Raw genomic sequence first — 11,985 nt, forward strand, 5'->3', positions numbered from 1 at the left:
GGCTGGTCTGGAACCCATTCTGTAGACCAGGCTGGCCTCGAACTCAGTCAGCTTGCTGCTACAAGAAGTAAGAAGTAGGCAGGACCCACAAGCCTAAGAAGCACACTCAGTGCGTTCTGCTTAGGACGCTTCAGGTATAGGTGCTGTCAAGCCTAGAACTAGGAAAGCCAGAATTAGTACAAGCCTCTCTGTTATACACAGTTCTAGAAAGAGATTACACACAGTGAGATATGGACATAAAAACATTCCTCATCCTACCTGAATGTTGTCAAACTTGAGGCCAGGCATAGTGAGGTTCTCCTTGTCTATGAACACAGTGCCATACTGCTGGGTTGCTACTGACATCAGGACTTCTCTGGTCGCCTGACTGGGAAGCCATGCGTCATTCCTCCGGTCCATCTCACTCATGCTCAGGGCTGTGGCGAAGGGGTCATCACTCCCAGCAAACACAGCCTGGATCTGTGAAAATGGCTTTGGAGATTCAGGGACATCCAGAGGGGCCCGAGAAACACCTGATTCCGATCTATCCATCCTTGTGGAGTAAGATGGGCTGGTGGAATCTGGTGACTTTTCTCCTACAGGGGCAGTGAGTGAAGACAGCTTTTCTGGAACTGGGGAACCTGCATTGGGATTACTGACTGAAATGAAAGTAGAAGTTGTGAAGGAATCAAAGAAGTCAGAGGCCAAGGAGTTAGAGCTCATTGTATCTCCAAAAAATGTACTCAGGCTGGGACTGGGCTGGACCATCGGAGGAGGGGTCTTGGCTGACGTCTCACTGGTGCTACTGAAACTGGGCGATTTCACCATCTGGGACTCGAAGCCGTCCTGTAGAAACAGGTGTGGCTGGGAGGGAGTGGAGGTAGCCTGACTAAAGATGGTGCAGACAGGCAAGGGCTCGTCTTTGGAGGAGGACTGATTGGAGGGCACTTCTGAGATTGGCTCTTCTGGGGGTGCGAGGCTGTCCTTAGGCCCGACTTCCTCCGTGGCAGCATTCTCCAGTGCAGGCATGCTCGTCACATCTTCCTGTGTTGAGTCTTCTTTTAGAGAGGCTCTGCTATCAGGTGTCATGTCTGAGATGTCTCTGGGAGTGTCGTCTCCATCCGTTTCACTGCCATTACTCAGAGTGTCCACCACTTCTCTGTCTGTGCTACTGGGCAGTCGGTGATCAGTGGCACCTCTGGGAGGCTCCCCAACATCCTGCAGACAGCCGAGGTCGCCAATGTCCCCCTCGCTGTTGTTAGGGGAGTCAGAGATGAGCACACTTTCCATCATGTGCTCATTAAGCTTATCTCCGAAGTTGTGAGAACCTTCGGATGTGGGCTCGTTCTCTTCAGATGCAAACTCATCTCCACCAAGATCAATGGTCTCCTCATGGTACAATGGCTGGCCCTCCTCCTCCCGAGACATAGGCTCCAGGATGTTTTCAGGACCTGCCTGGGCTGGAGAAGATGCCTCACTTGGGCTCTGCTCACCATCTTTAGCTGTTTCCATCTTATCTAAAAATAGAGACAGTCGTGAATCACTCCACTGTTTTATTTCAAGTACGGGTAAATAAACGTGCTTTTCTTTTCTGAGAGAGGATCTCACACAACGTGCGTGGACTTGAACTCACAACCTCTGCAGTTCTGAGACATAGGCTGCGCTACTTTTATCTTGTTGCTCAGTGGAACACATGTTTAATAGTTCCACATCCAAGTGGCACAAATTAAAAGTTTCTCTTTTTCTAGTTTACTTACTTTTAATTAGTATAAAATACACATAAAACTTGCTAGCCACTTTTTTTATTTTGCTTTTTGAGACAGGGTTTCTCTGTATAGTCCTGGCTGTCCTGGAACTCACTCTGTAGTCCAGGCTGGCCTTGAACTCAGAAATCTGCCTGTCTCTGCCTCTCAAGTGCTGGGATTAAAAGAGTGCATCACCACTGCCCAGCTTAGCTACTATTTTTTAAAGTATACAGTTCAGTAATGTTTAGTACATTCTCATTATTGTCCAATTAACCTCCAGAATTTTAGTCATCTTGCAAAAACAAGAGTTCTATACCCATTTAATAACACAGATGACCACCATCCTATTTCCCATCTTTTACACTTCCTGGGGACCTCAAGTGAGTAGAATCATAAGGCATTCATCATGACATCCTTGGCCCACTGCAATATACAGTGTATCAGTAAACAAGTGCTGTCTGCCCTTACCGTGAAGGTGGGATCGGCCCCCACCTCCACTTCAGGCCCAACCATGTCTATCTCATAGTGTCCTCCCTCCAAGGGCCTTGTTTGGGTGCTGAGAACAGCAACACATCTTGAGCGTAAAAAGAAGCGCTTGTGAACAGCTAGAAGGTAACCATTGGCGACAGTGTGACGCTCATCCGTGGACACTGCTCTGCTCTGCCTAGACCATCCACTCAGGACTCCAGCATGACTGCCACTTCCCCAGCAGACTCTGGGGCATGCTGGGGGCACTGACTTGATGCCTTTTGCCCCCTCTTTCTGTCAGGCTGCTGTAGTCTTCTCAGTTGGCTATTGTGAGCCCTGACTGCATGAGGTGTTGCTGTCTACCGGCTGCCCCAGCCTGCCCTGTGCTATTTGACCTCTTTGCTTCCTGAGCGCCAAGTCCTCTGAACTGGAAAGCACAGCCACCACAGTTCATTCATTCTCCACTGCAGGACACCCATGCCGCAGCACCAATGGGCTTTCCTTCCCTCTGACAGGTGAGTAACAACACAGCACTGCAGGCGTGCGCCAGTTAGCGCATCCATTTACCTGTCAAATGAATGCTTGGGTTCCTTCTAGCCTCGAGCAATTGTGCACAGTGCTTCTGTGAACAGGATGTGTGTCTGTGTGTGTGCATCTTTGACACTCTAATTTCAATTCTTTGGTACAGCAAATTCCTATTTCAATGCCCAGAAATCAAAGTGCTAGATCATGGCCATCACATTTTTCTTTTTTTTTGAGACTGGGTCTTATGTCCCCAAAGCCACAGTAAACTTAACTATTGCTATGTATCAAGGACCACTTTGATCTTTCTTTCTCTCTTTCTTTCTTTCTTTCCTTCTGTCTTTCTTTCTTTCTTTTTTTTGTTCCCTGATGCAGGGTTTTTCTGTATAGCCTGTCCTGGAACTCTCTCTGTAGATCAGGCTGGCCTTGAACTCAGAAAACTGCCTGCCTCTGCCTCCCAATTGCTGGGATTAAACACTGCCTGGCCACTTATTTGTTTTTAAAGAGAGAGTTTCTCCAAGTAGCCCTGCCTGACCTGGAACTCACTCTGTAGACCAGGCTAGCCTCGAACTCAGAGATCAGTCTGCCTGTGCCTCCTGGGCGCTCAGAGTAAAGGGCCATCACTGCCAAGAGCAATCACCTCTTATTTTCAGAAGGACCTGCAGTTCCTTCCTGCAACAACATACACACACTCCGATTTCACTACACACTGGCTGTCTGATACTTTTTTTTTTTTTACATTTATTTAGCTTTTTAATATGTGTGAGAGTTTGTTTTTATAAATCAAGGTCGTAGGTAACCTAAGCTGGCCTTAAACTTGTTATATAGCCTAAGACGACTTTGAACTCCTGAACCTCTTGCCTCTACTTCTCAAATGCTGAGAGATACAGGCTCAGCGCCAACACCTCGTCTTACTGTATTTATTCATTTGTGTATTTATGGTCAGAAGACAATCATTTGGAAGAACTCCTCTTCTTCCATCGTGTGACTCTATTCATTCTTTCTTTCTTTTGAGGGGGTTGGGGTGTCTCCCTATTTAGCCCAGACTGACCTCAAACTTCAAATCGTCCACATCACAATCTCCCGAATGCTTACAGGAAGGAATCACTTTTCCCACACAACACTACTCATTCGTCAGTGGTCAGGTTATGTCTATGGCACCCCATCCTCTATCTCTTAACCCCGACTCTGGCTTACTGCAGTGCTTCATTCATTGTGGGGCTATGACACACCGAGGACGACAGGACCAAAAGTTGGGGCAAACCAAAAACATAGCTCGAACACTGGTGATGTAACACGGGCACCTTCTAAGCATGCTAACGAAGCCGCACTTTATACACATAAAACCGAGGTCAGGAGGGTGTGTACCTTGTCCAAAACCACAGGGAGCACACAGAATTGGCTAAAGCCCGAAGGAGCCAGCCCCTGGTGGGGCTGCTCTGTGTGGCCGAGAGCGGTTGATTACGCGAGGACGCCGCCCTCTGTGGGAAGGTCGAGGGTACCGGCGACCCTCCTCACTGCGACCCGCTCCTCACCTGCCACCCGCCCCTGAGGTCGGGTCACCCACAGGCGAAAAGGGTCCGAAGAGATGACGGAAGGCCGGAAGTAAACTCACGATCCAAGGTCCCGCGCGCTTGTGCGTCTGCGTGTGCTGGCCGCGGAGACCCGACTTCCGCACATGCTCAGTTCGGGAGCTGCTAGCTCTCCACTAGAAGCCTGGCGCATTTCCGGCTCAAGAGCTGTGGGCGGGGCCTAAGGCCAAACTGGGTAGAGGACAAGGATAGTCCTGGAGATTGAAGAAAATCATCTGTCCTTGGGCCTGTCACCAACCAAGGATGTTTTTTCCTAGGGTTTTGTCTTTGTGCGTGTTGATTCTCCACATTTCCCACCTTGTGTCTGTGGCAGTGTTGCAGGGAGGAATTAAGGAGTCAAGAGTCAGCCTTGCTTGCTGAATTCATGATTGGTTGAGAATTGTCCTCAAGTCAAGAACCTTGCCTTCTTGATTTTCTGTGTCACATTTCTACGACAATGTAAAAACACAGCTCTCATCTCAAAGGGAAGAAGAATTTATTCTGTGAGTGACTATAGCTTGGGAACATAGATTCAGGTCACCGTAGATTCTGCCCTACATGATAACAATTTAATGAAGTTTTACAGTAACAACAAAAAATACCTACTTCTTAAGCACACTTCGGAAGCAGTGGGTAGGTGGGTAGGCCTCAGGTGCTATCTCATGACTTTCATAGCTTTGGGATTGGTGGAAGCTAGTCACCAGAGGTTTTATCAGAAAGTCAAGGTAAGACACAGGTGGGCAATGGATGACTACTAAGGGGGCTAATGGTAGCACCACAGAAACTGCTGTCATGAAGGTCAGTCAAGAGATAATGGCAATAGTCACAAACACCGAAGAAACGTGTGTGGAGATCCAGAACTTCATAGAACCAAGACAGTTCATTTCCTATGGTGCATTCTTGCAGTATTTTCCATGCCAGGACCTAGAGCCTTCCGTCTCTGAGAGCTCTGGACAGTTTAGATCGTGGGCTTAGTTGTGTCTCTGTGCAGGACTAGGTGGTTACGTGAAGTGCACACCGCTCGCTGTATCTCACTGCTCACTTACACCATCACTAGAGTCTTGACTCAAGCTTGCAGCATCTTATCTTTAAATGGACATCTAAGAGCCTGCTTCTGAGGCTGGATCGAAGGTCCTGGCAGTGGGTTGGGCAGTGCTCTGGTGCTCAGGACCACGGATTAGGGGTAAAGCTCTGCTAATCATAATGCCAAGTTAACCGTTCTCTTTAGGGCTCAGGTCTTTGGAACTTGAGGGAGCAGCGCAGGATAAGAGCGCCGCCCTGATGGCCGTCCATTCCTGCAGCTTTTGCTCCGGGCCCCGCCCTCCAACCCAGGATCTCCTGCAGCTGCTTGGTCTCATGAAAGGCCAAATGAGCATGCGCAGAATAAAGGCCCAGCTGCCATTGGCCACCGGGAAGGAGCGTATTGATGACGCGCGAAGAAAACAGGAAGTGAGCCGTCAGGGAGCCGGTCTGGGGCTCGTAGTCCATTTTTTAGGCGGGGAATGAATGGGTTCTGAGCGATCCCTGGTGAGGGGGACGACTCGAGCTTTGAGGCGTGAATAGCTGGGTAGGCAGAGTATCATGGAGGACGACGCCCCGGTGATTTACGGCCTGGAATTCCAGGTGAGTATGGCGGAGTTTGAGGGTCGGTGCGGCCTGTGTCTGGCCCTCACCAGAGAGCGCCCTCACTCAGTCTGGTTCCAAGGATTCTGGGCTTCAAGGCCCGGATTTGGGGAGAGGGTACGCGCGGGGAGTGTGGCCGAGTGAGGCCCAGCGCTGGCATAGACAGCAGAGGGTGAGCACTCGGCCTCGCAGGTGACTTGATTACACTCGCACTTCTGGGGTCTTGAGTAGCAATTATTGACCATTGAGTTGTGTGTTGGATACTGCTCAGTACAAGAGCGTTAAAGAGGGACTTCGTGGGGGGGGGGTGCTGGCTGGGTGGCCTGTTATGAAGCATTTTGCTCACTCAGGTTGGAAATATACTTGCCTTTTTCCTTATGAACTTTTTATTTCAATAGCTACTAAACTCGTTACAGATTCGAGTCAATAGTGGGATGAGGGTTTCCATCTCCCAGGGAGTTCTTCATACCTGGACCATGATTTGCTAAGAGCTCACTGGAGACTTCTGCCATTCTCAGCGCCTTCCTGGGTACCCAGAACTCCCATGCTAGGAATCAGGATGACGATTCTACACTCCTCTATTCCTACAAGAATATTCTTGTCTATTCTTGGTTGTCCTGGGAATTACATCTGACATCATCTAGATGGGGGATCAAATCCAGTGTAGCCTCATTGTCCTCACTCCTTTCTTTTGTGATCCTTCCATAAAAATAAAATCCTTGGACATTGTGTACTCTTGAACACAGATTTGTAATGATTGCTTTGTGGGGTTGCCCTTCACTTCTAATGGGAAGAGAAAGTCAGCTTTCTGTAGGTGATTCTGAATACCCACTATACAGATAAAGAATGAGGCTATGGATGCATAGAGGTATCATATGGTAGGGCTAAGGTCAGACAATGAAGGACAGACTGAGGATATGCCTAGATACTGCTACTGAGCTTGTTGAGGGTGTTAAAACTCATCTGGGGTATCAGTGTATTTACTTGCAAAATGAGAAGAAATTGTGGAATATGTTCAGAGTCAATTTTTAGTGTTCCTTTGGAAACCTAAGTACAAATGGAAGTTACTGGAAGATGTTCCAATTTATCTCAGAGGGGCCTGTCTATGGACTGTGATAATTTTTAAGTGAGATGCATAGCCCCAGTAGTCAGTGTAAACCTTAAAGTGGACAGGCAAGCCTGACTTAACTAAGACAGCGCGCGTGCGCGCGCACACACACACACACACACACACACACATACATTAATGAACTGTGTTCAGATTGCTCTGTGTACTACCAATGGACAGGCACCAAGCTCAGGCATGCCTGATATACAGGTGCAGAATGGCAGAAGATGACAGGGGCTGGGGGGTGGGCGGGGGGTAGGCGCGGGGGCGGGGGGGGGGAGGTTAACTTAAAATCTGCATGAAGAAGCGACAGACATTAAGTCACAAACAAGGTCAGAGTGCAGCAGCCTTGTGCCAGGGAGCAACAGTCTTGTGCTGGGGAGAAACTCAGTGGGAACTTCGGAAGCACTGGGAGGACTCGGGGAACACTACAGGGCCTGCACTGGAGTCAGCCTGCTGCTTCCCGAGGAAGCCTGTGTGCTTGGGGTGTCCCACACATGTGTGCTTGGGGTGTCCCACACATGTGTGCTTGGGGTGTCCCACACATGTGTGCTTTCCAGGAGATTTATTTTCATTGTGTGCATGTGAGTGTTTTCTCTGGGTGCATGCATGTGCTCCACATGTGTGCCTGGTGCCCAGGAAGGTCAGAAGAGGGCTCTGGATTCCTTGGAATTGGGGTTACAGGTGGTTGTGAGCCACCTGATTTGGGGGTCCTGGAACCTCTCCGTGAGCAGCAAGTAACTCTTAGCTGCCGAGCTGGCTTTCCAGCACGTTATTTACTTTCATCTTGATGGTTACTTACAGGCAGAGTTTTCCAGATTTTGGGTAATGCCTGAATACCGGGATGGAATTCCATTGCTAGATTCAGCTTCCTTCCTGTCAGGTCTCCAGAAGCCTCTTGTTCGTGTCAGCATGTGATTGTCTCCATAGGACAGCGTCGTCACTGGGGAGCTCCCACTGGGGCTGTGCAGCAGTCAGAGCAGCATGGGGCTGCTTACCCGGCCTTCTTCTCTCACGCCACCCTGGTCAGAGTGTAGTTCCTGGTGGTAGCTGTTCAGGCTTCTTATTTCTCTCTTTCCTTTCTTTTCTTTTCTTTTCTTTTCTTTTCTTTTCTTTTCTTTTCTTTTCTTTTCTTTCTTTTTTATTTTTAGATTTATTTATTTTTATTTTCTGTGTATCAGTGTTTTGCTTGCTTTTCTGTCTGTACAGTGCATGTGCTCACAGAAGCCAGAACTCCTCAGATCCTTTGGAACTGGAGCCACAGATGGTTGTGAGCTACCATTTGGGTACTAGGAATCGAACCTAGGTTCTCTTTAAGTGCAACAAGTATTCTTCACCCCTGAGCCATCTCTTCAGGCCTTCTTTCTTTTGAGATAACTTTTGGTAACATATTTTCCCGGTGGGTCTATTCATTATTCAGTTGACAAATGTCTTAGCTAGTTTGTTGTCCTCCTATCTCCACTGTCTTTCCCCAACCCAAGACAGGGTTTCTTAAGCACACTGTAGCTGTAGCTGTCTTCAGACAGACCAGAGAAGAGGGTGTCAGATCTCATTACAGATGGTTGTGAGCCACCATGTGGTTGCTGGGATTTGAACTCAGGACCTTCAGAAGAGCAGTCAGTGCTCTTAACCACTGAGCCATCTCTCCAGCCCAAGACAGGGTTTCTCTGTGTAGTCCTGGCTGTTCTGGAACTCACTTCTGTAGACCCAGCTGGCTGAAAGTTGTCTCAAATATGCTACCAAAAGTTATCTCAAAAGAAAGAAGGCCTGAAGAGATGGCTCAGGGATAAAGAATACTTGACAGATTTCTAGATCCACAAAGGATTAACCATTTCACAAACTGGTTTAAGGCTGTCCAAATGTCCATCCAAGTGTGCAGAAGGGGAGGCAGGAGTGGACATGCCTCCTTAGCCTGCTTTGCCTGTCGCCATCAACTTGAAATGCAGAAAAGACTTTTAATGTGAAATAGTCATTCCCTTTCAGTTGGGTCCTCTTCCTGGCCCTATCTTTGGGTACTCTAGGCCTTGTATCATTCGTGTGACCTCAAGTTGCATTTGAAGGTCTTTGTGTACTAATCTTAGGTGGAGCCCATCCCCTGCTTTCTTCCCAGCAGGGTAAACCTGAGTTCTAGCCTTGCTGACCACCTTCTTCCTTTCAGCAGTCAGTGTGGCCTAAGCTAGGTCTTTAAAAGGCACATAAAGCTCAAAGGTTCTGAGGTGTTACCGCCCCAGTTTTGGTATGTGTCTGTGCGGATTTCTAGATCCACAAAGGATTAACCATTTCACAAAGTGGTTTAAGGCTATCCAAATGTCCATCCAAGTGTGCAGAAGCAGAGGCAGGAGTGGGCATGCATCCTTAGACTGTTCTGCCTGTTGAGTGGACGATCACCTTTTCCAGATGTTAAAGTGTGTGCCACCCTGGACACGTAGTTCTTCTATTTTATTTAAATACACTATCAGTTGAGTTTTGTGTTGCTGTCCCTGGAGAAGGGAGGGGACACAGAGGCAGTGTGGTTGATCTTCTGAAATCTAAAATTTGTACCAATTGTGAAAATAGTATAAAGAGTACAGACTAAATGGTCAGTACAACGGTTAAACTCTTTCTCTTGCTGATTTTCAAGGAAAAAAAGAAGGAAAAACTAAATAAGTAAATAAATATATACTATAACATATATATATATAATAACTAAATAAATTGTAAAAAATATAAGGAGCTCAGCTGTGACAGTCAGGAATTCAGGACGAAGGCTGCTGTGGACAGTGGTGAGCTTGGTGAGGGAGGGGCTTCCTGTTCCTACTGTGACAAATTACAGAAGTTTAGAGGCTTCTACCTTTCCGTAGGTGAGAAGCCCCACACTAAAGCCAATTCACTTTGGGGTCTTTGTCACTTTGGGGTGGTTCCATGTGAGCATTTGTAGCCCTGCCTTTTCCAGCATCCAGTGGTACCCACATTCCTGGGCACATGGCTACTTCTTCCATCTTTAGAGCCAGCCACAGCTGCCTGAGTCCTTGCAATTACCTGTCTTTCTAAGCTACCATTAGTGTTACTGGAGGCTCATCTTACTAAAAACTCTGTATCTGAGAGATGTGTTAAGGATAAAGAACATAAAAGGAAAAGAGGGAGGGGCTTTGCTCACAAATCAGCATCTCTCATCCAAGAGGACCATAGAGGGAATGATGAGGAGAGAAGCTAAGAAATGGAGGAATATCCATGTCTTTTCTGAGAATGAGGAGATCTTCCAGGAACACAAGGTGTCTCCTCTCTTCCCTCCTTTCATGGTCTGGAGTGTCCAGTCACAGTCATGGCTGCTTAAGAATCTTTAACTTTGAAGTGGGAGGAGAAAGACTTAAGTCTAGGTCCACTAAGCCTCATAATTCAGTTCTGGACAAAATACTTAATCAGTGACTAGTGTTTCTGTGCAGACCATAATAGGATCTGGCCTAAAGGCAAGGCTGCCAAGGAGACCGACACCAAACCTCTTGCTCTGCTCTAGTCACCCATGCAAAACTGTCATTTACGTGAAGAATAACTTCTCTATAAAAGTCGGCTGGGAAACTTGTAACTCTACACAGTAGAGCTGTTATTTCTGGCAAACTAATAATGTGTGGTTTAGCTGTGTGACCTCCAGATTGTCTGGTCCCTTTTTTCTCAATATCTGAGGGAGGGTCTCATTATGTAGCCCAGGATGGCCTTGACCTCATGGTCTCTGTGCCTGGGATCATGGGCATTCAGTACCACATGCAGGTAGTAGGAAATGAAACTGGAGGGTTGATTGAGGTCCCCCCTGTATCTCACCTGACTCTGCTGTATTTCCATGTGTTTGTGACTGCAGCACAAGTGTGAATAACATCCTGGACATTCTTCCCTCCTCCAGCCCTTGACTGAGTGGACGCTGCACAAGCCCTTCACTGTGTGTCTGAACACGGATGTAGACATTTTTAATGGGCCATATTTTCCCTACAGCAGGAAGTAAGGTGTAAATTCCAGGGCCTTGGCCTGGGTCCTGGTAATGATTGCACTGAAAGAGCTGAGCTACTTTACAAGCTTGAAGCACAGTCAAGAGTTGGGCAATCTTTGTTTTCTCAAAGTGTGGAACTTAAGATCTTGTCTTTTATTATGAAAGCTCCAAGCACAGTTGCTGCAGTTTACGCTGGCCTAAGTTTCCTAGACTCCACCTTCAGGAGGCTGCTAGCTTCTGAGTGTGATGGTGGCAGGTAGCTCTCAGTTGGGTCCTATAGCTGGAGGTGGTTTCACCTGCAGAGGCACTTTGCCCCAGGCCATTCCATTCTCCAGAGACAACTTGCAGCCCTAGTTGCTCAACTGGGGTGCATGGTATAAAGCCTATCCACTTGAATGACAGGCCTCTGTAGCAAATGCCCAAGTTCTACTTTTCCAGGTACACACACCATAAGGTTAGAACCTGTTTCCTAGAGACTGGGCCATTGGACTTTCTGCCCTTTTCCATTTTCTTTCCTTCTTTTGCCCCTGTGGTTTTGTCTTCCTGTGAGATGACTTACATTTGATTGAAGGCTAGGTTTCTGCATGATAGCTTAGATGTTCCCTTCCTGTGACGGACTTACTGCTGGCAGTTTTCCTCAGCCTGGGAGCAGTGGGCTGTTTGTCGGATCAAGGATTGTGAGCATGCAGTTTCAGTGTGTGCCAGCCTTCTTGTTACAATTCTGCTCCCCACTACTGTGTCCCCACGTGGTGAGATCTGTTCCAGCGTTTTGGTGGTGGGCCCTGCTATGTTCATGTTTGCATTCTAAGCCTCCTACCCTGTCACAGTTTTCCTCAGACTTAAACCTGCAGGGACAAAGTAGCCAGATCCTGGTCCTGGTCCTCTTTTTTTGTTTTTTGTTTTTTGTTTTTGTTTGTTTGTTTTCTTTTTTTGAGACAGAGTTTCTCTGTGTAGCCCTGGCTGTCCTGGAACTCACTCTGTAGACCAGGCTGGCCTCGAACTCAGAAATCC

At 47.7% G+C, this 11,985-nt stretch overlaps 2 protein-coding genes across 6 annotated transcripts in view; one reads left to right on the plus strand and one right to left on the minus strand.

The window, feature by feature from the left end:
* Trappc12 (trafficking protein particle complex 12) overlaps positions 1-4,383 on the minus strand; it is a 58,307-nt gene extending 53,924 nt beyond the window's left edge. For 2 of the 5 annotated variants that reach the window (XM_021179213.2, XM_021179211.2), the window contains exons 1-2: positions 4,250-4,383; positions 259-1,496 (exon numbers count right to left, since the gene is read on the minus strand). In XM_021179213.2, the coding sequence (XP_021034872.1) occupies positions 259-1,491 (1,233 nt within the window). In that variant the 5' untranslated portion in view covers positions 1,492-1,496; positions 4,250-4,383. Of the gene's footprint in view, positions 1-258; positions 1,497-4,082 lie in introns of all 5 variants that reach the window. The other 3 variants (XM_021179214.2, XM_021179210.2, XM_021179212.2) reach the window with 2 other exon arrangements.
* Positions 4,384-5,729: 1,346 nt separating this feature from the next.
* Positions 5,730-11,985, plus strand: part of Eipr1 (EARP complex and GARP complex interacting protein 1) — a 117,917-nt gene continuing 111,661 nt past the window's right edge. Inside the window, exon 1 of the mRNA XM_021179033.2 lies at positions 5,730-5,908. Within this exon, the coding sequence (XP_021034692.1) occupies positions 5,867-5,908 (42 nt within the window). The 5' untranslated portion in view covers positions 5,730-5,866. The remainder of the gene's footprint in view (positions 5,909-11,985) is intronic.

This window comes from Mus caroli, chromosome 12, assembly GCF_900094665.2.
Source record: "Mus caroli chromosome 12, CAROLI_EIJ_v1.1, whole genome shotgun sequence".
Classification (NCBI taxonomy): domain Eukaryota; kingdom Metazoa; phylum Chordata; class Mammalia; order Rodentia; family Muridae; genus Mus; species Mus caroli.